Source organism: Phytophthora cinnamomi (assembly GCF_018691715.1).
Source record: "Phytophthora cinnamomi strain GKB4 chromosome Unknown Contig16, whole genome shotgun sequence".
Taxonomy (NCBI): Eukaryota; Oomycota; class Peronosporomycetes; order Peronosporales; family Peronosporaceae; genus Phytophthora; species Phytophthora cinnamomi.
The window spans coordinates 1,490,074-1,515,983 of record NW_027150949.1 but is presented as its reverse complement, the minus strand read 5'-3'; the positions used below and the strand labels follow the sequence as shown (position 1 = coordinate 1,515,983).

The 25,910-nt window shown below is 55.0% G+C and overlaps 3 protein-coding genes across 4 annotated transcripts; 1 reads left to right on the top strand and 2 right to left on the bottom strand.

Moving 5' to 3' along the window:
* Positions 1 to 2,985: 2,985 nt before the first annotated feature.
* On the top strand, positions 2,986 to 6,644 carry IUM83_02522 (putative ribonuclease; the record flags this gene model as incomplete). Of its 2 annotated transcripts, XM_067926448.1 has the most annotated exons (3): positions 2,986 to 3,652; positions 3,761 to 3,819; positions 5,559 to 6,644. In XM_067926448.1, 3 exons carry the CDS (start codon positions 2,986 to 2,988, stop codon positions 6,642 to 6,644), a joined length of 1,812 nt encoding a protein of 603 aa, XP_067796388.1. The 2 variants fall into 2 exon arrangements, with proteins under 2 accessions (XP_067796388.1, XP_067796387.1); XM_067926447.1 differs by lacking the exons at positions 2,986 to 3,652; positions 3,761 to 3,819 and having other exon boundaries at positions 5,586 to 6,644.
* A 137-nt stretch (positions 6,645 to 6,781) lies between these two features.
* On the bottom strand, positions 6,782 to 7,306 carry IUM83_02521 (uncharacterized protein; the record flags this gene model as incomplete). Its single annotated transcript, XM_067926446.1, has 1 exon — positions 6,782 to 7,306. One exon carries the CDS (start codon positions 7,304 to 7,306, stop codon positions 6,782 to 6,784), a length of 525 nt encoding a protein of 174 aa, XP_067796392.1.
* A 1,018-nt stretch (positions 7,307 to 8,324) lies between these two features.
* IUM83_02520 (uncharacterized protein) lies at positions 8,325 to 9,454 on the bottom strand (the record flags this gene model as incomplete). Its single annotated transcript, XM_067926445.1, has 5 exons — positions 8,325 to 8,552; positions 8,619 to 8,700; positions 8,771 to 9,192; positions 9,264 to 9,327; positions 9,402 to 9,454. 5 exons carry the CDS (start codon positions 9,452 to 9,454, stop codon positions 8,325 to 8,327), a joined length of 849 nt encoding a protein of 282 aa, XP_067796697.1.
* Positions 9,455 to 25,910: the final 16,456 nt, after the last annotated feature.

Below are 25,910 nucleotides of genomic sequence, written 5' to 3'. Positions count from 1 at the left end.
CCTGTCACACAATGCGTGAGGTAATGGATTGCGATGCTGATGCGAGGTGGGTGGTAGTTTTCCTGGACGAAGCCAATGAGGGGGGAGAAGTGGCTACATGAGCCTTGGTGGCGGGCGCCGTCGTCGATGGGGCTCTTGCGATGTAGGCGCAGCAGTCTAATGTCCGGCAGGGGCTCTGGACTTGTTTGGCGCCCGATCAGGTCTTGATCGCCCCGGAAGTGAAGGTACGTCCATACCACGAGGTGTTCGTTCCCCGCCAACGTGATGTCTGTGCCACCGTCACTGCTAACTTCTATCCAGGCCTCATAGAGAGCTTTATCTCCCGATATCCGACAGTTTGGTCCTCATGTGGGCCACTCATTTTGATGTGAGCCGACGTTACTCACGCTACCCAACAGTATTTTCAGGGCCAAATTTGGCCGCAGAAATAGCTCTGGGATCGGAAAGCTATTTTTTGTTTGGCATTTGGCGACACCGTTGGCGCCACCTGTAGCCAAACCCAAGCCAAATTTGGCATTTGTGGGCTGGATAGCTCGACCGGTACGGTCACCCTTAGCAGATAAGAAATCTGTGCGCTATTCCAACGATTTTTGGACAGTTGCAGTTTGTCTTGACACGGTTCCCTGTGTCGTGGTAGCCTTGCGAAAAAATGCCTACTTTTTGAGTCGCCAAGCCAAGAAAATCTTGCCTTTAGTATCGGCGTCAACACATGTTTGGCACTACACTATAATATCTGGCAAGTGCGACTATTGACGTGTAAACCTATACCGATGACCCTAATGCAATTATAAAGGCTATAAGTTTACCTGCCAGACGATGGCTACGTATAACACGTCGTCCGTCGGCGTGCTTTGTGTCTTGCTGGTCTTCTTAGACGCTGTTGACATTTGTTGCTTCCGCGACTTTTTCCTAGGCGCATTGCTGGTGTCGAACATCTCACGTGTCAGTATTCTGCCGGCTACGGTTGTTGTCTTTCTCTTCCTTGCCTTGGTTTTCGAGGTGGTGGTAGCGTGAGAATATCTTGTTGAACTACTTCACGGGCACGTCTGCGCTGGCGACGGTGGCGTCAAGCCGTGAAGTAAATCGATCGCCACGCGCGACAACTGGGAGATCATCAAGTCGTACGTGCACTTGGAGGAAGGCTGTCACGCCCTAGAGGCGTACATCGTGGGTCTCATTGATGAGCCGACGTCTGAGCGTCTGAGCTGGGTGACCCCTACGCAGAGCTCGGCCAACATCCAGCTAGCTGTCGATGTCACCAAGGAGGTCGACACGCCCATCGTGTTCGCGTTCGCCAACAGCCTTGCCGAGACGCGAACCCGAACACCGTCGTGGTGCTGAACAACGCGGAGCCCGTGCTGATGCCGTGGTTGGACGACTTGGCCGCCGTGCTGGAGATGCTGTACCCAAGCCAGGAGGGACGGCCGACCTGCTGCTCGGCAACAGCGTGCCTCAAGGCCGCCTGCCCGTGACGTACCTGGCGCATGAAAACCTATTATAGCCAACAGAAGAGCGCTATTCTTATCCCGAGCTCACGATTGGATATATATGTGCGGCCTTAACTACGTACATTGGCCTTAAACTTGTGACTTACCTTAGTGTATTTCAATATGCCGAAGTTACCTCAGCTGCGTCGATATTCTTGGCATTACCGCGCCAGCTACACATGAGCCAGTCACGCTGCTTGCGTCCCAGGCGCATTAGTTGATTCGACCCCAGGCAGACAAACCCTTTCAGGCTGCTATGGCGACGAGCGCGCGTCGGCTGTTGGCGGCCGCTACACCGTTGTGGAGGTACAGTGCCCGCCGGCCCGCTGGGCGTGCACGACTTTCGACAGTCGACCGGCAGTAGTTCGGTACTACTATAGTACTACTACTGTAGTAGTTATGAATCCATGATTGAAGCAACAAAGTAGTATTGTACATGTAGTAGTTGACAAAGTAGTCCAGCGAATTACAGTCGTCCACCTCTAATTTGGCGCTTGTATAAACGAATACATTTATATAATCGATATTGATGTGAACACTTTTCAAGTTAAAAAAATCCCAAGAATGTATCAAATGTGATTTTGAATAAGGTCTGCCTTGTCGAATTATGTGCACGTCTGTACTTACTGTAATAAGGAAAAAATTCCAGTAGTGTCAATCCATTTGGCCGAGCTCTTGCAGTTTCACACCGAGTGAGCTATTCCATTTCGTGCCGAGCGTGGCGGTGGGTTGAAGGAATCAGTTGACGACCGCGGACTCGAGCTGAACCGAAGCATGGTGGTCGCAGCCCTCGGCGAATGGCGCTCCCCGTTCGAGCGGACACTATGACCGGCGCTGACATGCGACGGGATCTGGAGCAGCGGGGCAATGGGGATCATCACGTCTTGGCGACTCGACTACATGTACCTGTATGCCCTTGGTATGGTATGGACCTTTGAGAACCATGGCCACCAGTGCTTGACGCAGTCCGCACCCTCCTTGCCACTCGGTCGCACTCGGAAAGCCAGTCGCCTGTGTAGCGCGGGGCATGCTGATACATGTACCGACCGAGCTCGCAGCTCGGGTGGCAGCGCCGGTGAGTGCAAGTTGCACCCGTACCACTCCGCGAAAACTGTCGTCCGTCCTCTACGAGTCTATCAAATTTTATATCGTCCTTTTCGCTTCGCACCATACAACCGCGTATTCAAGGCTACTTCCATTTGTAATATTCCCGAACGGATACCGCGGATCTTGAAGCGATGTCGACTTGTCCCCCTCCCAAGCAGAGCTTGACGATGTCGCGACGACGGCGAAGTATGAAGTATGAGCGGACTGTGGACGAGTGCCGTCACTCCACCCTTGACCTGGCGACCATTTCTCGTTCCGCCACCCGAAGACAAAGTCTCCACAAGAATCGAGTCCCCCAAACTCCACCGAGTCGAAGGCAATGGAGCGAGTGTCCACACTCGTGTCTCCTTCGCGCTCTCCGCGCAGTGACACCCTCGGAGTACCGTCACGGATGTCGTCTCAAGAAGTGCCGCTCGGAGAGAGTAGTCTCAACGACTTCGATGGCGTCGACGACTGGGAGCCGGGCCGAGTGGTGATCGAGAGCGTGACACTACCTGCAGACGGCATCGTCAAGACTAAAACGGGGGCAACGTCGTACACGATCCAGGTGCAACTGCGGGGAGGCCTGGAATGGGTCGTCAAGAAACGCTATTCGGAGCTACGAAGGCTGCACGACCGCCTCAAGTCGATTGGGGCGCCGGTGCGGCATCTGCGTTTCCCTGCGAAATCCTACGTCCGCAATCTCAGTGCGAGTGCCCTAGAGAGGCGGCGGCAGGAACTCGAGGCGTACCTCACGAAGCTGTTGGGGATCCGGCCGGTTCTTCGTCGGGAATTGTTCAATTTGCTGGGCGTGTACGTGAACGTGCGAGAGTTTGAGCGTCTGTGGCGAGGTCTTGCAAACGAAGAAATCGATGGATTAGTGGAACGCCGAGCTGAAGAGTTCGAACAGAGACGTTTGTCGTCTGAAGACGGGTATTTCGGTGAAACTTCACCTGCAACTAACAGCGTTTCATCGGGAAGTGTCCAGGCCCAGTCTGACACTGCTTTGCTGATGGTCGGATCAAGCACTTACCTAGAGGATCTGGTTGAAATGTGTCGAGGCATGGATGAGCTACAGGGTATGTGCGAAAACATGGTGGAACGGCTGCTGAGAACTCGAAATTGGCTGGTTGAGGAGGACTTTCGCGTTGATTCGAGCCGTTTGACAACGATATTTGCCGAAATAGGCCAGCGCTTTCACGCGTTCTTGGGCCAACACAGCGACCGCTCAACTATTGAGCGTCTTGTAAGTGCTCGCACACTTATGAATATCCTGCGTGAGTTCAATCGCGACTTGGATTCGGTGCAGAAGAAACTCGGGTTTGCCGAAGCACGCTGGGAAACTACCTGGGATGACGTGGTTCAACAAGTTGAGGAAAACTTGGTTTCCACGTGGAAAGCAAACGTTGAAAGCCTGCACACGGAATTGGCTGGTGCAGAGGCTCAACGAGGAGCCTTAACTTTGTTGAAAAACGAGGCTAGATACTCCGAATTGAAGCGCAGTGCAAGTTCCCAAGAGATTCTCGGCGCAGCAGCTGAAATAGTGCAACGGATGTCGGATGCATTGGTTGGTGCTGTCCCTGATCGCTTTATTCCCGAGCACGAAGTGCAGAGAGAGTCGACACCATTCTCCTCTGGATCCTCCGGCACAATATTTCGAGGCAAATGGACGGGATTCAACGTTGTTATCAAGTACGTGGATGTGAATTCCCCGGATGACATGCGTGCCTTCTTGCAAGAAGACAAAATCTGGCACATGGCGCGCCATCCAAACGTTGTAACGTACTATGGGGCCTGCCATCTTCCTCGTCCGTGCTTCTTCGTCTCAGAGGAAGCCGTAAATGGTAGTGCAATCGACTTTTTAGCCAGGGGAAATCAATACGGGCGATCCTTGGTGTGGCGAACGATGCACGGGGCTGCGCTGGGACTTCGATTTCTACACCTAAACAACATCATTCACGGAGACTTGAAATGCAACAATATCGTGGTAGATGCCAGTGGAGTTGCCAAGCTGACAGATTTTGGCATGAGTTTTGTGAATGGGTCTGGCAGCCTGGCGTTGGTCCATGGCCCTGTTCGTTGGACAGCACCAGAGTGCCTGGTTCGAAAGCAGAGGCCTTCCTTCCAGTCGGACAGGTATTCGCTCGGAATGTGCATCGTCGAAGCTGTGACGCGGAGAAAGCCTTGGGGTGTCCGCCAAACTGACGCAGAGATAATCGACGAATTGGCGGGCCATCGCTTCCTTCCTCGCCCGCAGCAGCTCACCGACGAGCAGTGGGAGCTCGTTACAGCGTTGTGTTCGTTTGAACCAAGACGACGGTGCACGCTTTCGCATGCTATCCGACAGTTGGAGGAGTTCGCAGACGCCGAGGCTGAAGCTGACGTGAATTGAACCGAGCAGGTGTGATGTGATGAATGCATTCGGCACATAAAGCAGAGCCCAAGCCTGATCATTTCGCCGCGAACTTTACCAGCCTCGGCTAACATAGAGGTGACTTGAAGGCTCGCGCACGCCATGGATGCCTCGAATGAAACATGTCCGGCGTTGCAGCGTTGTGAAGGCATTGCTGGACGTCCTTCGTCGACAACGGTAAGCACGCGCGGACGCTCGAACGTGCAAGCCGTGCTGATTGGTTCCGACTGTATATTGTATTTTGCAGTTGTGTGGAACAGTAACAATGTAGAGTGGAAGTGTACCCTTGTCAAAAGTATGGATTGATACAGGCTTTTGAACTGGATACTTGCTGGTCACGAGCTCCGTTACTGCCGCGGAACGCACTTGAACAGTTCAACGAGTTGCTGTCTGCCTGTCAGACATGTCACGGGTTAGCACCAGTCGCGGTGTTCAAGCAGCAGAGACCTGGCAAGCTACGGCGCTATGTCCGAGCCCGCGTGCTCTCTACACTCGTCACATTCATTGGCGTGTGGTCTCCACTCGGACATTCAAACGGGTGCCACCTCACTTCTTGATTTGCTCCACCCCAGCGAATCTCCACCTTCACCGGTACCGCTATGTACTCCGTCGCTCTGCTGCTCGCTGTCTCATCGGCGCTGTCCGCGCGAACATTGGCCACCGACTACGCCGGTGGTTGGCTGAACGAATCGGTCTCGTCCGGCCAATGCGTGGACATCTGCTCGGCGCCGAGCGCCACGTGCTTGACCAAGGACCCTGCGTGTCTGGCCAAGCAGAAGGTGCCCGGCGACTTCGACTACCTCGTGCTAGAGCAGCTCTTCGTGCCGCAGTTCTGCCGCGACCTGCTCGTCGGCGTGGACGGCACCATCTCGCACCAGAACGTCAACCCGTACCCGAACGGCACGGTCTGCGTGCCCGAGCGCGCTGCCAGCAAGCTCACGATCCACGGCCTGTGGCCCAACTACGACGACGGCTACGTGAGCTGCTGCAACCCGAGCGACACGGTGGAGAACGACCCGTACGACGCCGCCAAGTTCGCCGAGAACCAGGCGACGCTGCTCGCTGAGATGGGGGACAAGTGGATTGACGCCTCGCAGAGCTCGACCTACGACACGCTGTGCGAAATCTACGACCACGAGTTCCAGAAGCACGGCCTCTGCTACGCCGCTCAGGGTGCCGACCTGGAGGCCGCTGCTGTCACCTACTTCCAGGCAACGCTCAACACGGCGGACCGTCTCAGTGCCGCCACGGAGCAGATCAACGCGTGGGCGACGCTCAACACGCCCCAGACGACACTGGCGGAGATCCAGGCTCTGTACGACCACCAGGTGATGGTCTTTTGCTCGGCCGTGGACGGCGAGAACCAACTCTCTGTCATCCGCACGTGCTACGAGAAGCCCGCGGACATCGGTAACGAAGGTCCCACCACGCAGATCGACTGCGCCAACGCCACCGCCACGTCCACCTTCTCCGTGTGCTCGGGCGACGAGCCGATCACGCTGCTGCCGTACGTCGCGCCAGGCTCGAGCTCGAGCTCCTCGGCCAGTGCCACCTCGCCTACGAGCGCCTCGGCTTCGGCCAGCTCAGCTTCGGAGCCTACCACCTCCGCTCCTACTTCCGAGCCTACGGTGGGCCCCATTGACAACGCGTGTGTCTAAGAGAACTTAAAGTCATGAAGTCGCAGACAAAGCATCGTAATAAACCCTTCAACACCCGGCTGCATTGAGCTCAACAGCAAAAACAAATCGACGCCGTGTGAATTAACTTACTCCTAGAAAGAAAGACCTCGGCCAGTTCAGCTCTCGGCGAGCTGGCCGGTCACCAGTTCCAACCTGGCGTCCACCTGCTCCAACGCGTCCACCGTTGCGTCCGCCGTTTCCTGTTTACTGGCGTACCGCACCGCGATTTCCTCGAAGCGAGCGTAGACCTCGCTCAGCAGTTCCACGGTCTCAAGCGCAGCCTGGTCCCCCAGCTGCTCCACCTGGTACTGCGCTCGGAGGATCCGCTCGTGGATGGCTTCGGACTTCAGGCGGACGCCCTCCACCTCCATCTCCTCGCACAGGTCCACGATGTCACTGATCTGGCTGGTTATGGTCGGCGGCACAACGGACAGCGACGAACTGGAGCTGGTGGGTAGGTCGAGAGCGTCTCGACATGGCGGAGTGTCCTCCTGCTTTGCTGCAGTCGCCTGTGCTTCTTCCTCAGCTTCTGGCTCCAAGTCCTCGAGGCTCGACGGCCTGTCGGTCAGGCGTCTGGGCTCCGCTTTCTCCTGCTCGGTCGGCTCGACTGCATCGTTCGGCGTCACTAGGCGGCAGCCCATTGTAGCTACGGTGCTTGTCAACAGGCGAAGAAGCCAAGTGAGACTGCGGTGCCATACTGGTCCTTCTCGACAAGAGTCGTTATAAACAGGTAGTCTGTAACCATTGTGAATAGAAAACTAAGCAAATGGACGGATAGATACAAACGGACGTCGTTAAACCACAGTGAAGGTACAAATCAGCTCCGCTGTCAAGGCCACACTCGACAGCCGAAAGGTACAAGATGCTCAAACTTGCTCAAACCTTAGGAACCCGCACAATCCGGCGGCCAAGATAATACATGAACCATGGTAGTACGTATCGAAGATATCTCCAGTGCGGCCGGCTCTTTTCGGGAACGACGTGTTGACGACAGCACAGGACAATATCGAGGTTCCTTCCATTCCCAACACCTCGCACCACGATGGACCCTCCGTTGGAAACCCCACCTCCGCTGCTCATCGTCTCCATGGCAGTACCGGCCAACATCCTGACTCTGCCGCACGCCTTCCGACTCATCAACGACCTGCTGTTCCCACCACCATCGACAGCGCAGTCTACAACGAACTGGACCGAGTGATCGAGGTGTACGAGCCCTTTCGGCCGTGGTCCAAGGGGGCAATGGACGGCGCCGCAACTCGCGGTCGTCTGGATCTACTGAAGAAACTGCGTTGCGGTCGCAGTGCTGAGTGCTCGTCCGCGGCCTTCACCGACGCTGCTGGCAACAACAAACTCAAAGTGCTGCGGTGGCTGCATCGGTACTACGGGCAGCAGAGCAGGCCCTCGGACGAGCTCAAGGCGGCGGCTGAACGGAGCCACATGCAGGTGATCCAGTTCATGCGCCCCAAAATGAGGAACCGACATGTGGGCCCTGCACTGGAAGACTACTACTACCTTAGTGCATGTCCAAGTACACGAGCGGGTTGAATGAGTACATGAAGCTCATTTCTATGTTGGAGCAATAAAATAACTGGCAATTTTGTAGAAAACGCTACAGGCTTGCATAGACGAAAATCTATCACAAACGGGCCTTTGACTAGATTAGCAGATACCCGGGTACCCACATTCTGGTTGGCCTTGCATGTATTCGAAGTGATACGGCTCCATATGAGAAGCCAGCTTCGCCAGTTCTTGCTGAAGGATGTCGCGATCCCGACGTAAGTGGTTGCACTCGCGCTTCAGACTCTTGATAGTAGATGCAGCCTCGTGCAAAATAACTTTCTTGCGAACACGATTGGTGAATCCCAACAGTTCTACGAGGAGTTCGAACTGAAGAAAACAAACACAGCTCGTTGGTTACATGTGCGGGCCAATTGAGGACATACGAAGACGTACCTCGGTGTTCACCTCTTTACGGCGCATTTTCTCGCGCGATTTTTTTCGGAAACTTCGGTCTTCATAATTTATAGTACTGCTACTAACGGTAAAGGTCAAAAAGCGTCAGATTCAAGGAAGAAATGCAGCAACACCGATAAACAAACGCTTACCGCTGAGCGAGGGTTCCACCTGAAAAGGTGAAATCGTCGTCATCACTACTCCACATGGTTGGGCACGGCGTTGTTGGTTGCGCGGAGGGCGTGCCATGTTGTGCTGTGTGCTGGATGGCCATCACATCCGGTACAGCTAGTGGGGGCAGCGGGTTTTGCTGGCCCAAGCTGAAGTTGACAAGATCCACTGCGTCCTGGGTCGATTGGTTCTCGTTCCCAACTCCTGCTGCAATGGTCATGGGCTGGTGCAGCAAAACTGATTCTTTGGGCAGAGACCCCAAACCCAGACCTGCTTCAAAGTCGTTATCGACGTCCAGCATTTCAGAGAAGCTCGATAGAGGAGGCGACGTCACTTGCTCCGTTGAATCAGCAGTGATCGAAGCATTCGGTCCCTGGCTGATGAGATTGTGTTGTTGATGCTGCTGCTCACCCACGTATCTCGGTAGGAATCCGTGACCGTTGTCGTTGATTTCGGTACGCAAAAAGACTCGACCAAGGTCCTCAACTTGCTGGCTGTGTCGCGCTGACTGAGCAGCTCCAGGGAAGTTTCGCATATCCTGAGTCCACGCGTGTCACCCATAGTAAAGTTAGCTTTAACGTCCACCTGCTAGCCTATTTTAATCGCCTTTACCGATAGCGTAGACGATTATCTCGGCGCCTCGACCTCTGGCTCACAACCCACAATGCAGAGTGTTGCGGATTTATGAAGACGAAAATGTGGCCACTCGAGGCACGTGCCACGGACGCGGCGGACGCGGTCCAAGTTGACGGATCAGAACATAGAGAGATTTGCAAATCGTGGCATCGTACGCTACATCTGAACTTGGTTTGTTTCCTATTTCCGGGCCTCAGTTATTATATTATTTCGTGTCATAGAGGAGAGTCAGAGAGGGCCAGGCATCGAGCTAAACAAATTCTAGTCTGTACTTGTAAATATTACGAGATTTGGTTTGGTTCAATATATATGAAACAGCCTCCCTTCTTTTGCCAAGCTCTTGACTGCAACCTGCAGCAGCACGTGCTCATTGTCGCAACAAGACCAGCAGTTTATGCCACCTTCAACCGCTTTGTCTGCGATGACATTCTGTACCATCACCATACGGTGAAAGTACACTGTGCCTCCACTTTTCTGCAAGTTTCCGCTCCTGTAAATGCAAAACGAACATGTCGAATGGATCATAATACTCCCTCCACTTTGTTTATCCTTCAACCGCTTGTGAATCGACAGTGGTGACCCTGCTCAGCACAGCCTGATCGCTTCACAGCGCACTTCTTTCCGCGAATCCAGTTGGCGGTCTAACGGAAATCCCGTCACGTTGGTTTGGTAAATTGTTGATGTAATTTCTGGCTTGATTGGCGCGGGTTTGTTGGCGATTTCCTGGAAATTATTGGTGACAAAGACGGTCACTCTAAACCATACCAGCATGGTGTCAATTCTTTCTCCTCTACAACATCACCGAAACTCTCGAATACATAATACACGTAGTGCATTTTAGAGAGAGCAAGTCTCAAGCACCAAATGCAGAGTGGTGCAGAAAGTCTCCGTTAAAGTTGATGACCACGGTACCAAAGCCGGACCCCCCGGACACAGCACTACGAAAGTGAAGACCCCTTTGCAGCACTCCTCTTTTCCTGGTGAATTGTCTTCGTGTTTATTGGTTAATTAACTCATTGCGTTATATACCTAACTCGATTCGTAATTTATTATCGAGCACGTAATTTAAAATTACGTGGTAATTTACGATACGTAATACGGCGAGACGGTTTCAAAGTGAAGTTTATGGGGCAACCCGCCAAGTAACAAATTCATTCAACAACGAGTGACCATGAAGCGAGGAGCTGTTCAAGAGTGCAAGAGAGTACGGGCGTTAAGTTACAATATCATTTCTCATTTTGGCCTTTACGAACCCAAGCTTCAACTACGTTTCATAGTAGCACATGAAGAATCCAAGCATCGTCTTGTCCATTCCTGACCATCGAACCGAGATATAGCTGAAGAATTGCGCCACCGTGATGGAACCGTCCAACACACCGCAATCATTTGGAGACGTGCCTCAGCTTCTCTACCGCCAGTGGAGAAGCGGCGATAGCTACGATGCTGCGTACGCTATCGCCGACGGAGCAACATGGTGTTGCTCTGGGGTTCATCATGAAGGAGCAGCGTGACGCTGCTTCCTCAGTGACGGCGTCATCAGGGACGACACCGCGTGCTCAACCATTAAAGTTGAGCGTAAGCAATTACGTGGGAAGAGAGGGCGCGCCTCTCCTCCGATGGCTTGTCGAGCTCGACACAGCCATAGCGGCTCGACGCATCGTCGACCCGCTGTCGAAGGTCGCGTTCGCCATGTCCTGCCTTGGCGGACGCGCAAGGAGTTGGGCGTATGGACGCCGACTCTCCGATCCTACGTGCTTCAGCACGTACGAAGTATTCAAAGAGGAGCTCAAACAAGCGTTTGAGCCCCCGCAACACGAGTTCCGGTCGAGGGCGGAGTTCCTCGACCTTCAGCAGGGTAAGCATGACGTCCATGCTTACGCGCAGCGCGCACGATATTTGGTCTCAAATATCGTGACTAACCCGATTGACGAGGCGACCAAGGTCATCACGTTCATGAAGGGGCTTAGAGATGGGCTTGTGAAGACCTATCGCTTCCGAGAGTACCCGAGTACTCTCGAAGCTGCAATCACACTTGCCATGCAAGAAGAGTTTAGCCTGCGGCAGGCTAAACTGCATGTGAACGTGCCGAGGTCGCAACCGCGCCCGGTAGTGAGGACGGGAGGTCCAGAACCAATGGACCTCTCGAACGCAACAACTGCTGGTTACCAGCAGCAGGGAGGCAACGTGCGATGCTTCCGTTGCGGAAGGATCGGTCACTTTGCACGGGAGTGCACAGCTCCCATGCCCCCTGGAGGTGGCCGTCGTGGCGATGCTAGGCATCGCCGCGGACCAACAAAAAACGCGAACATCCAGTAGGCGCGGGGCGCCCTACTGGTAATGCAGTCGCGCGTGCCGACATCGGGCACGCGACACTGATGACTGCAGCCCCCAGTGAGACCAGCTCTCACTGCAAGAAACAAGATGACAGGCCAAACCTAGTCATCTTGAAGGTTTACTCGAAGAGAGCGAGTGACTCTCTTCGAGCATTGGTAGACTCAGGCGCGTCGAACAACTTTGTTCGACTACGAAGCCTGTCGAGACTTGACTTCGAGGAGGTAGATACACCTCGAAGTCTTCTGGAGGTACGACTGGCAACAGGTGCCATCGTAAAGACCGAGAAGCGCGTCGTGAACGTGCGCTTCTCGTACAAACAACAAGTGTTTGTCGAACACTTTATCGTCCTGGACCTGGACGATAAGTTCGACGTGGTAATGGGCATGCCGTGGCTTGCACGGCATGATCCGGTGATAGACTGGAAGAAGCGCACGCTCGTGCGCTTCGGACGCGACAGCGGAACAGAGAGCGATGGCCCTGTTACCGCAGCGCGCGCACCAGCAGGTGCGCGCGGCTCACCAGTCGAGACAGCGCTTAATGCTGCTGTCCCGGAGTGCCCAAGGGGTGCGCGAGGATGCCCACAAGTGGGATCCACGTCGGCAATGCTGCCGACGTCGGAAGGAAAAGATGTGTCGGTTCCGGGAACCAACACTCGCGTTCAAGTACGCATGGGAGAGTCCCTGACCCGAAGAGGTCAGGTCGACGACGACGCGTCGACTCCGGGAGTCGACGCACCCCCGGTAATGAGGGGCTCCGCCAATGAATGGCGTCGAGGTGACGAAGGCGTGTCGACTCCGGGAGTTGACGCTGCAAACAGTGCGGACGGTTGCAAACGTACCGCACTGACGCAATTAGCATGCTGTCGTGCAGCCGGGCTGCACGACGAAGCGCCATGCGATCAAGCCGGGCTTGATATCGCGCGCCCGCGGACAGGGTCCGCCGGCGAACAACTGTCCACGTCCGGGCCTGGACCAGAAGAACAACTGTGCGGAGCCCAGCTCCGCACAACAAGAAGACGGCGCACGCGGAGAACGCTGCGCAAGTCTCGGTCCGGGACCGAGACGCAACAAAGAACCGTCTGCTGAGCAGACTGAGGCGGTGATGCCGGACGTCGAGACGCTAAGCATCTTGACGCGCACCGATACTGGATTCCAGTATCGTGAGATGGAACTCGCTAGTCCTCCGACGACGGCGTCGGAGTTGACTTCGCTTCCAGTCATGAGCTGGAAGCGCTTCACACGTGACTTGCACGATGGACGCATCGAGCAGGTCTGCGTTCTTTCGAACAGCGAAAGAACGGAGAGCGAGAGCGAAGAGCTGAGACAGCTCTTCATGGGAAGTACCACTGAGAGTGGAGACACTCTCAGTGCGAAGACGAAGCGAGAGCGCTTCGAGGAACAAGGTTGGGACTCGCTGAAGTCGAGTCCCTATTACGAATTGTTGAGGGAGTACAAAGACGTACTTCCGGAAGACATTCCTGCGGAGTTTCCGCAGGATAAGGGCATTCAGCACGAGATTGATCTCGTGCCGGGCACAAAGTACTGTGTCACGCGGCAGTGGCCACTGCCGCGAGAGCAAGTAAAAGCAATCGACGACTTCTTTGAAAGTCGTCGCAAAGCAGGACAAGTGCGGGAATCAAAGTCCCCACACAGTGCTCCGACGTTCTGTGTCAAAAAGCCACAGGGCGGATGGCGCATCGTTCATGCGTATAACAAGCTGAACGATGCGACGGTACCGGCGCAGACGCCGATACCGCGAAAAGATGTTATCATCGATTCGATGGCCGGGAGCACCGTTTACAGTGCTCTCGACTTGCGAGATGGATTCTATCAAATCCTAATGCGTGAGAGCGCCATCCCTCTCACGGCAGTGAGCACGCCAAGCGGCATACTCTGGGTATGGCTAGTAATGCCACAGGGGCTTAGGAATACCCCTGCGACTTTCAACAGGTGCGTGACGCACTTGTTGCGCTCGGTGCGCGACTTCGCGCCGAGCTGCTTCGATGATGTGTTCATCCACAGCCGAGCTGTGGACGGGAAGACCGACGTAGAGATGCACTGGGTACATCTCCGGAAGGTACTTGAGCTTATGCGAAAGCATAAGCTCTACGCGAACCTGAAGAAGTGTATCTTCGGGGCGAGCGAGATACCCGTCCTCGGGTGTCTCGTCGGAAAGAATGGCGTTCGCCCTGACCCGGAAAAGGTCAGAGTGATAAATGAATGGCCAACGCCTTCAAGTGTCAAGGAACTGAGGCAGTTCCTTGGCTTGGCCACGTACTTGCGCAAGTACGTGGAGGACTATGCGGGCAAGATCCGCCCGCTGTCACAGCTTCTTAAGAAACAAGCAGTGTGGAATTGGAAACCCGATTGCCAAAAGGCATTCGATGCAGTCAAGCGGGGCTTGACTGAGGCGCCGATCTTGGCAGTGGCTGACCAAGATCGTCCATTTCACGTCGTATGTGACGCATCCGATTTCGCGATCGGATGCGCGTTGATGCAGCACGATCACGAGGGCCGCGATCGTGTCGTCTACTACCGATCGCGTCAGCTGAAGCCAGCTGAGCGCAACTATCCGGTGCATGACAACGAACTCCTTGCCATGAAATACGCACTCGCAAAGTTCCGAGTGTATTTGCTTGGAAGTAGACCATTTGTGGTCTATACCGACCATGCTTCACTGCGCACCGCAGTGAAGTCGCCACACATATCACAAAGAATGGCGAGATGGCTCTCATTCTTTGCGGAGTATAACTTCCGGGTCGAATACAAACCCGGAAGATTGAATGTAGCGGCCGACGCGTTATCACGTCGACCGGACTACGCGGAAGCTGCCGACGTCAATGCCATTGACGTCATGCGATCGAGCAAACCCACATCGTCCCTGTTGGATGATGTGAAGGCCGCGTACGCGCACGACGCGGACGCGAAGCTCTTGCTGGCCTATGGCACAGCGCCTTCTGACAAGTCCCGTCAGAAGCTGCCCAAGCACCTTCGAGCGCGTGCACACCGCGTGCACACCGCTTTCGTGTGCACGAAGGACTACTGCTTTACAATGCAGTCGACGACAACGCGGATCGTGTTGTCGTACCGAATGGTCATGACCTGCGACTCAGGATCATGTACGAATATCATGATGCCCCGACTGCGGGACACCTCGGACGTGAGAAGACATACGTCCTTCTCATGCGCGACTTCTACTGGCACCACCAGTACAAGTGGGTGCGCAAGTACATCCGTGCATGCGAGGTATGCCAACGCGTAAAGCCTGCACCATTCGCGCAGGCTCCGTTACAATCACTACCGACTCCGTCGGAGTGTTGGAAGTCCATGTCTTTGGACTGCATCTTTGGTCTTCCCCCGGACAGCGGAGGGAACACCGGCGTTGTGGTCTTCGTAGACCGCTTCAGCAAGATGGTACATCTTGCTGCGGTGCCGGCAGAGGTGACCGCGAAGCAGACGGCCCGTCTGTTCGTCGACATGGTGTTTAAACACCATGACATGCCGTCCGACATCGTGTCGGACAGAGACCCGCGCTTCACAGCTCACCTGTGGCAAGAAGTGTTTACACTTCTTGGAAGCCAACTTTCAATGTCGACTGCGGATCTTCCGCAGACGGACGGTCAAACCGAGCGCGTGAATCGCGTGCTCGTCGATATGCTGAAGAGCTACGCTCACTCGTTCCAATACTGGAGCGAGTGCTTATCGATGGCAGAGTTTGCCATCAATAACTCAGTGCATGCCTCGACCGGGCATACACCGTTCTACGTGAATGCCATGCGACATCCACGTCTACCGAGTTTACTCGGAGTGATGGCTCCCACTTTAAGTGGGGGAGGATCTACGACTGCAATACAGCAGCCGCAGGAAACCGCTGACACTAGCACAGTGTCAGCTGCAACAACAAGGACAAAGACCACGGGTCTGCGCAGGGCGCAGACACCGCGAAGAACCACACAGAGGCCGGGCCTCTAGCGGAGAGCGAGCTGAATGACTTCAGCTCGGATGCAATCTACTTCCTTACCAAAAGACAAGCCGTGATTCGGTTTGTCCAAGACACAATAGCAGCTTCTGTTGATCAACAGAAGCTGAACGCAGACAATGCGGGCAGAGGCAACACAAATGAATTCAAAGTTAGTTCAATGGTTTTGTTAGCTACGCAAAACCTGCCTAAACACGCAGTTTCGGACTTCGGGGCATGCAAGCTTGCTCCGCGCTTCATCGGGCCGTTCACTGTGTTGGTACGGCACGGCAACGCATACACGCTAAACATACCGTCTAGCATGCGCCTCCATCCGACCTTTTACGTCGGACGGCTGAAGCCATACCTGCAGCACGAGCCATCTAGCTCGGCTGACCCGAAGCCTCGGCAGGAGCCGAGGCAGAAGCGGAGGACTTGGCCTCGGCGACGAGCCTCTCCTCCAGCGCGCGGACGCGCTGGAGCAACCCCTTCATCTGGGTCCTCGGCTCGACCTGGATATTCGAGGCGGTCTGCGAGACCGCCGTGACTTGGGCCTTCTGGTTCGCCAGCTCCTGCTTCAGGGCGGCGAACTCAGCGCCCTGCAGAAGCTCCACGGCGGTCACCCGGTCGTGGAGAGGCACATACTGATCAGCCCGGGGCTGATCATGCCCGGGGCGTGTTCCCACCCCCGCCACCGCCGATCCGTGACGCCCGCGGCTCAACCCGCTGGATTGTTGAGCGGATTGTTGACCATAGTATCCCGAAAACGAACCCTCAAGGGGCTTGTTTTCGTATTCGTTGGAGAGGATTTCCTCCCCATCAAGATACATGGGAGCCGCGGAACGTCTTGCTGGAGGACGTTCCGGAAATGGTGAGGGCGTACGAGGAGCAGTACGCGCTGGCGCAGCGGAAGCAGTGCGAGCGCTGCGATCATCGCTAGCGTCCGAACCCTCACGTGCTAAGAATTTAGCACGGAGCTCTTTGAGACTCTCGGGCACACGGAACGACGTGTACCCGTTCAGGTCGCGGTCGCTCAAGCGGACCGCGCCTGGAAAGCACTTCGCGCACTGAAAGCCCTCGGGCACAGCGCACGGCACATTTACCTCCTCAGCAGCAACATGAAGTTGCTCCAGCTTTCCACGCTTCGAGTACGTCTCGAAGCGATCACGCGCTTGGTTAATCCGATCACGGTAAGCACTCGGCTTCTTGTTGAAGTCCTCAACAAAAGCGTTCCAACTTTGACAAAGTGCCTGCCATTCGGGCACTTTGCTGCGAGAAGAGGTCTTCTTGCTTCGAAACCATCGGAGCTCGTGGAAGAGTCCGATGTAGTAATCGCGCCTTTGATGCGTTTCCGCATCAAAGTGCAGCTCGGTAGCCACAGCGTCATCTTTGATGGCGCTGCATACGTACAGCGGCACCTCATTCGGAGGTACCGAGTTCCCATACCGGTCCGCGATCTCGGACGCGGACGGCATCCATGGATCGCGCGCTGTAGGCGCAGCACGCGGAGAGCCTTGAGCTTTGAAATCACGCGCTGCAGCAGCAGCGCGCGGAGTACTGAGAGCCCAAGCGAAGCGAGTGGGGTATCACTCTCAGTACGCGAACGCTTCGAACTCGAAGCGTCCGATTCGTCCCCTTCACGCGGGCGAATGTTCTTAGCATGAGGGTCGAGCGATTCGCTCGACACTGAGTCCTTGCGCTTTGAGGGCGAGCCCTCCTCGCCCTCCATATCTTCATTGTCGTCGTCGAGGTCGACGACGTCGCCATACTTCGCCTTCCGGTGTTCGAAGCAGTCGTCGAGGGAGAAATGACTCTCCACCGACTTCGGAGTCTTCTTCTCTTGAGGCACGCTCATCGTTGAATGAGCGCGTATTTCTTCTCCAAACGCGGAGAATTGACGAATGGTCAATTCCGAAGATTGACGTGCGGAGACCCCGCGCGTCTAACCTTAAGGGGGGGATGGTGTAACGGGGTTACACGTACAAGTGGCTGCAAGCCACTTGTGAATTTAACAGATAGGTTATCTGTAAAAAGCTTTGGATACTTCCTCACCTTGGTGTAAGACACACCAATGGATACATTGAAGTGGACCACCACAATGAGTGGTCCACACATACCCAAAGATCCTATTGGTAGAAAACAGCATCTTTCTACCAATCAGAGTCATGCATATTAGCGGGGCTCTGACAGCCAGCCGCTGTCAACCCTTTCATAGATGATAAACAGTTTTTAGCAGATTTTAGAGGAAGATAAATTTACAAACAACAGTTCTCATTTTACCTAATCTAAGTCACTTGGGGTCTTATCTGATTTAACTTATATTTGTGTATTCAAATATAATTAACCTAAGTAATTACTAAGTACTTACGCTTCCTCATACACGTTGCGCAACGTGTAAGCAAAAGTAGTGAGTCAAGTTAGACCCACTACACCAGTGGTTATCCGCTGTAGCGCACCGCTATGCGGAATATCACCCACACATGTAATGGGTCAAACTTGACTCGCTATTTTAGCTTACACGTTGCGCAACGTGTATGAGGAAGCGTAAGTACTTAGTAATTACTTAGGTTAATTATATTTGAATACACAAATATAAGTTAAATCAGATAAGACCCCAAGTGACTTAGATTAGGTACAATGCGAACTGTTGTTTGTAAATTGATCTTCCTCTAAAATCTGCTAAAAACTGTTTATCATCTATGAAAGGGTTGACAGCGGCTGGCTGTCAGAGCCCCGCTAATATGCATGACTCTGATTGGTAGAAAGATGCTGTTTTCTACCAATAGGATCTTTGGGTATGTGTGGACCACTCATTGTGGTGGTCCACTTCAATGTATCCATTGGTGTGTCTTACACCAAGGTGAGGAAGTATCCAAAACTTTTAACAGATAACCTATCTGTTAAATTCACAAGTGGCTTGCAGCCACTTGTGCGTGTAACCCCGTTACACCATCCCCCCCTTAAGGTTAGACGCGCGGGGTCTCCGCACGTCAATCTTCGGAATTGACCATTCGTCAATTCTCCGCGTTTGGAGAAGAAATACGCGCTCATTCAACGATGAGCGTGCCTCAAGAGAAGAAGACTCCGAAGTCGGTGGAGAGTCATTTCTCCCTCGACGACTGCTTCGAACACCGGAAGGCGAAGTATGGCGACGTCGTCGACCTCGACGACGACAATGAAGATATGGAGGGCGAGGAGGACTCGCCCTCAAAGCGCAAGGACTCAGTGTCGAGCGAATCGCTCGACCCTCATGCTAAGAACATTCGCCCGCGTGAAGGGGACGAATCGGACGCTTCGAGTTCGAAGGGTTCGCGTACTGAGAGCGATACCCCACTCGCTTCGCTTGGGCTCTTAGTACTCCGCGCGCTGCTGCTGCAGCGCGTGATTTCAAAGCTCAAGGCTCTCCGCGTGCTGCGCCTGCAGCGCGCGATCCATGGATGCCGTCCGCGTCCGAGATCGCGGACCGGTATGGGAACTCGGTACCTCCGAATGAGGTGCCGCTGTACGTATGCAGCGCCATCAAAGATGACGCTGTGGCTACCGAGCTGCACTTTGATGCGGAAACGCATCAAAGGCGCGATTACTACATCGGACTCTTCCACGAGCTCCGATGGTTTCAAAGCAAGAAGACCTCTTCTCGCAGCAAAGTGCCCGAATGGCAGGCACTTTGTCAAAGTTGGAACGCTTTTGTTGAGAACTTCAACAAGAAGCCGAGTGCTTACCGTGATCGGATTAAGCAAGCGCGTGATCGCTTCGAGACGTACTCGAAGCGTGGAAAGCTGGAGCAACTTCATGTTGCTGCTGAGGAGGTAAATGTGCCGTGCGCTGTGCCCGAGGGCTTTCAGTGCGCGAAGTGCTTTCCAGGCGCGGTCCGCTTGAGCGACCGCGACCTGAACGGGTACACGTCGTTCCGTGTGCCCGAGAGTCTCTAAAGAGCTCCGTGCTAAATTCTTAGCACGTGAGGGTTCGGACGCTAGCGATGATCGCAGCGCTCGCACTGCTTCCGCTGCGCCAGCGCGTACTGCTCCTCGTACGCCCTCACCATTTCCGGAACGTCCTCCAGCAAGACGTTCCGCGGCTCCCATGTATCTTGATGGGGAGGAAATCCTCTCCAACGAATACGAAAACAAGCCCCTTGAGGGTTCGTTTTCGGGATACTATGGTCAACAATCCGCTCAACAATCCAGCGGGTTGAGCCGCGGGCGTCACGGATCGGCGGTGGCGGGGGTGGGAACACGCCCCGGGCATGATCAGCCCCGGGCTGATCAGTATGTGCCTCTCCACGACCGGGTGACCGCCGTGGAGCTTCTGCAGGGCGCTGAGTTCGCCGCCCTGAAGCAGGAGCTGGCGAACCAGAAGGCCCAAGTCACGGCGGTCTCGCAGACCGCCTCGAATATCCAGGTCGAGCCGAGGACCCAGATGAAGGGGTTGCTCCAGCGCGTCCGCGCGCTGGAGGAGAGGCTCGTCGCCGAGGCCAAGTCCTCCGCTTCTGCCTCGGCTCCTGCCGAGGCTTCGGGTCAGCCGAGCTAGATGGCTCGTGCTGCAGGTATGGCTTCAGCCGTCCGACGTAAAAGGTCGGATGGAGGCGCATGCTAGACGGTATGTTTAGCGTGTATGCGTTGCCGTGCCGTACCAACACAGTGAACGGCCCGATGAAGCGCGGAGCAAGCTTGCATGCCCCGAAGTCCGAAACTGCGTGTTTAGGCAGGTTTTGCGTAGCTAACAAAACCATTGAACTAACTTTGAATTCATTTGTGTTGCCTCTGCCCGCATTGTCTGCGTTCAGCTTCTGTTGATCAACAGAAGCTGCTATTGTGTCTTGGACAAACCGAATCACGGCTTGTCTTTTGGTAAGGAAGTAGATTGCATCCGAGCTGAAGTCATTCAGCTCGCTCTCCGCTAGAGGCCCGGCCTCTGTGTGGTTCTTCGCGGTGTCTGCGCCCTGCGCAGACCCGTGGTCTTTGTCCTTGTTGTTGCAGCTGACACTGTGCTAGTGTCAGCGGTTTCCTGCGGCTGCTGTATTGCAGTCGTAGATCCTCCCCCACTTAAAGTGGGAGCCATCACTCCGAGTAAACTCGGTAGACGTGGATGTCGCATGGCATTCACGTAGAACGGTGTATGCCCGGTCGAGGCATGCACTGAGTTACTGATGGCAAACTCTGCCATCGATAAGCACTCGCTCCAGTATTGGAACGAGTGAGCGTAGCTCTTCAGCATATCGACGAGCACGCGATTCACGCGCTCGGTTTGACCGTCCGTCTGCGGATGATCCGCAGTCGACATTGAAAGTTGGCTTCCAAGAAGTGTAAACACTTCTTGCCACAGGTGCGCTGTGAAGCGCGGGTCTCTGTCCGACACGATGTCGGACGGCATGTCATGGTGTTTAAACACCATGTCGACAAACAGACGGGCCGTCTGCTTCGCGGTCACCTCTGCCGGCACCGCAGCAAGATGTACCATCTTGCTGAAGCGGTCTACGAAGACCACAACGCCGGTGTTCCCTCCGCTGTCCGGGGGAAGACCAAAGATGCAGTCCAAAGACATGGACTTCCAACACTCCGACGGAGTCGGTAGTGATTGTAACGGAGCCTGCGCGAATGGTGCAGGCTTTACGCGTTGGCATACCTCGCATGCACGGATGTACTTGCGCACCCACTTGTACTGGTGGTGCCAGTAGAAGTCGCGCATGAGAAGGACGTATGTCTTCTCGCGTCCGAGATGTCCCGCAGTCGGGGCATCATGATATTCGTACATGATCCTGAGTCGCAGGTCATGACCATTCGGTACGACAACACGATCCGCGTTGTCGTCGACTGCATTGTAAAGCAGTAATCCGTCGTGCACTCGAAAGCGGTGTGCACGCGCTCGAAGGTGCTTGGGCACCTTCTGACGGGACTTGTCAGAAGGCGCTGTTGTGAGATTGGGTTTTGACTGCGGAGTGGAGCCACCGGACCGAGGTCTAACGGCGTCGAGAGTTTGAGAGAAGACGACCGAGGTCTCCTATTGGCTACTCACATTCACCGCGTCAGAGTGACAGAAAGCTAGTTAGTGACTGCGAGGCTCGGCGGGCCCTAATAAATTCTCGCCGAGCTCTCCAGATAGTCATAGTGGATACACCTTTCGACTCCTATTAGGAATCCGGACTTAAGACAAAGGCTCGTCCGGTTGTAGGATTAGACCGAAGGCTCGGTCTATATTAGATATTTGTATAGACATTAGGGATTAGTTATAGTCGAGGCCTCACCGCCTCTAACTATTAAATCAGAGCAGAATATTCCCCCCAAGCTAGCAGGGTCAAGTCCGTCTACGGTAAGTCTAGCTAGCTTAGCTGTAGGGTCTGGATACGCTCGGCCGACGTGGGGTATGTCTGCCGGTGAGCTTAAGGTACATTGACCGAGAGTTCGCCCTGGTAAGGCCAAGAGTGAATAGTGGCCGAGTGTTGGGAGGTAGAGAGTCCTCCCTGTACGTTTGTACGTTGACCTGGGTGCGTGGCGTGGCCCCCCAGTGTGTTTGACTCTTTGGCCGAGGTTTCACCTCGGCGCCCCTGTTAAAGGCCTTGACCGGCCCGGTACCCTTCCTTTCTGAGGGACCACAGTGGGTTTAGCGCGAAAGCGTTTATATTTACGCACCCCAGCCGTTGCTCGTGGCTGGCGGTGCCTGTGTGTGGGCTCTACCTACCTGACCGATACTTCAACACAAGGCATATTTCCAGACCGGTGTAAGGGATCGGACCTGGTCTTCAGGTTTAATCCCAACAATCTTCGCCGACCTTTCGAGGGAAGCGTGTGTTGTTGGTAGGACTCGTCCCATTTGTCGAGGCTGAGGGACGAGGACTCGTAAAATCGTGAATTCCTACACGACAACTGGTGTCGCGACCCGGGACTCGTGTGACCGAGTGTTTGTTATTACGGTCTGTGTAGGTATTGCCCCTTAACGAACATTGAGGAGGGAATGAAGAAGAAGAGAGAAGAGAACAAGAAGAACAAGATGGCGAACGGATCCAAGTCAGCGGTACCAGTAACGCCGGCAAAGTCGACGCGCGGACCCACCGAGTACTCGTCAACCGTCGCTAGCGACTTGACGTCTCGGTTGTCGGTGATCACCGAACGGTCGGTCAGCTTCGAAGAGTCGGTGGATGAAGATTCCGACGCCAAGGATGAAATGATGGACTATGATGACCTGGAAGAGAAGGCATCTGCATCGATGCAGGAGACGGACGACCAGGAAGACGCGATGTTGTCCGCGGGACACAGCGGGGTTCCCCGCTCGCTCTCGCGAAACCTCGTCGAAGAATTTGATGAAGTGGCGGAGCCGGACCACGCCTACGACGACTATGAGGACGGCACCGAGGGCTCGAAAGCCCTGGTGCAGGTTACTAAGGGTCCTCAAGTTGCCCACAGTCAATCCAACAAGCCATCTGAGTGGAGTTGAAGGGCGAGCTGTCCTGACCAGTAAACTCTATCAATACCACTCAGGTGGCCGAGGACACGGTCTCGCTCATTCGGGCTATGGGGTGTGAGCCGCAAACTCACCCCTCGGATGCTGCAATCCGTGACTGGCCCGCTGCCATAGCTGGCCGTGAGCTCCAGAAGTGGAAGCGCACGCTTCGTCTGAGCTTTGGCGCCACAGACATCGGCCTGGCTGGCCAAACCAAGGCCTCGGCGGAGCAGGAGGAGGACGACCCGTCGAAAGTCCCACTCCCACAGACGCCCCAGAAGAAACCAGAGAGCTCGGCCAGACGGCAGACTACTGATGGTGTGTTTTCGGTCCGTACCGAGGGTACGCCGTTCTTCCAAGATTCGCACATGGTGACTCACCGGTCGACGAGCCGCGCGGAAAGCATTTCGCGCACCGAGGGGTCGAAGCCCACTCGCAGTACACAACGCGGGAAAACGAGCCGACGGTTCACCCCTCGGTCGGCCTCCTCTGACGAGGATGATGATGATGATGACTACCTGGACCACGTTGACGGCCGCGACAATCCTAGTGACGAATTGGCCCGCCAGGTCCGGGAGGTGAGCGAGATGGAGCTCTTGAGCTCGACGCCGAGACTTGAGCTCGCGACCCACCGACCCCTCGCTCAGATCAAGCATTTTTCCGGAGCCCGCAACAAGAGTGAAAACTCGATGCAGTGGCTCCGAGCTTTCGTCTACGAGATGAAGGGCACCCACACACCGCCCAACGAGTGGTGCATGGCGTTTGAGTTAAGCCTTCGGGACGGAGCCCTCCACTGGTACCGTCAATTTCCGAGAAAAACCAAACGTCAGTGAAATTTGCTCAGCGATGCCTTCATTAAGTACTACTGCTCGCAATTTATGCAGTCTGCTAAGGCTCGGTACTACTCGGCGAAGAGGAATGGTGCCGAGCACATTTGCGACTACCTAAATCGACTGAATGGCTACGCTCGCAACGCTGGCCTCCAGTTCGAGAAGGTGGTCTCGATGCGAAAGACCATGTGCACCGATTCCTCGAGTCGTGTGGGGAGCGAGGCCTCGAGCGGCAGCTCTGCCACGTTCGAGTGAAGGACATTCACGAGTTGGAAGACATGATTAATGACATCTTGAAGTTGGAAGAGCGTGGACAGTCCCGTGAGACTTCGGCTTACCCACTGAGAAGCCGTGAGAGTACTCGCCGACACGATGACAAACGCCCCGAGGCTTCGCGGGACAGTTACCGACGCGATGGCCGACGCACCGACCCTTCGCGTGACGGTTACCGTCGCGACCGATACGATCGTCGGGACCGAGACTTTGACCGCCGTCGCGATGACTCGCGCCATGTGACGCGAATCTCGCTGGAAGAGGCTTCGCTCGCCGACAAGATGACCGAACTCCAAGTCCGAGGGTCCCGGGGTGGCCGGACCGAGCGTTCGTCACTGCGCCGACACTCGTACAGCAGTAGCGAGAGCGAAGCTAGCAACAGCCTCTACTCTGAGGACGATCAAAGTGGTGGCGACTATAGTGATGACTACAATTCCGAAGATGAAGGTGGGCACGTAGCCGCGGCGAACGATCATGAAAGACGTGCAGCAGCAGACGGGACATATGCCCGCTCCGACCACCGTCAGCGCAAGAGTGGCGACTTCGGTCGAAACCTCGACCGAGGAAATCGAAACCTCGGCCGCGATAACCGCTAGGGTCGCCTCCGTCAATATGGACCGTGCGCTGCATGCGGAGGGCTCGGTCACTCGGCCCACTACTACTACCGTCGCTGCAAGCTATGTCAGCAAGTGCATGATGTCGGAAAATGTGAAGCTCTTCACGCGCTCACTGCTCTCCTTCGAACGAAGGTTGAGAAGAAGGACCTCACACCCGAGCTCCAAGGCCTAGTCTTCGGTGGCCATTTAAACTAGGCAGCCCGCCAACTGAAACTGGGTTGATCCCAATCGGGCTGCCACAGTTAGCCGAACCCGCGATCGACGCAGACTGTGTCTACGCGTTCGTGGGGAAGTGCAAATGGCCGAACAATGACAAGGAATATATGGACCCGATGGAAAATGAAAAGGAGAGAGGTGGAAACCTCGGTGGAGGTGAAATGAGTAACGCGAACGATGAAGATGAAGATGGAAGTGGCACAGAGGCTTGGGTTTCAAGCGCAGTGCCGGTAGGACGCACCAGCCCAAAGCTCGGTGGAGTGCTGAAGCTACTCCCGGGCGAGAGGCTGGGGTGGTGGTCCGCGTGGAAATTCGACCAGAGGGCTCGGATGAGAGCTCTGGCCCGAGGCGCGGTGAATGATGTGCACACCCGAGTCCTTTTGGACACAGGAGGGAATGTGAGAGTGATATCGGAGAGATTTGCAATGAAGGTGCGGCTGCGTGAAATTCAGGGTCACGGCCGCTGTATGGAAATACAAGGGTTTACCAAAGGAACGATGGCTACAGAGCGCCGAGCTTTGGTCAAAGTGACGCTCGGCTGGAAACGAGTGTACGAGTTTGAATTGTGGATTATGGATCATGGCGCCGGTGTGGACGTAGTCCTCGGCACCGACTTTATGATTCCGGCTGGTGTGCGCCTGGACATGCTCCACGCGACTGCCAAATTGCCGGGCGAGGTGAGCATTCCGCTCATCAAAACGAAGAACATGCTCGATGAACGAAGTCTCGGTCCGCACATCAACAGCGGACCCGCCAAGGATTTACTTATCCCCGGTCACGAGTGGGTTGACTATCGACCACCGAAGCACCAACCCTCGGAG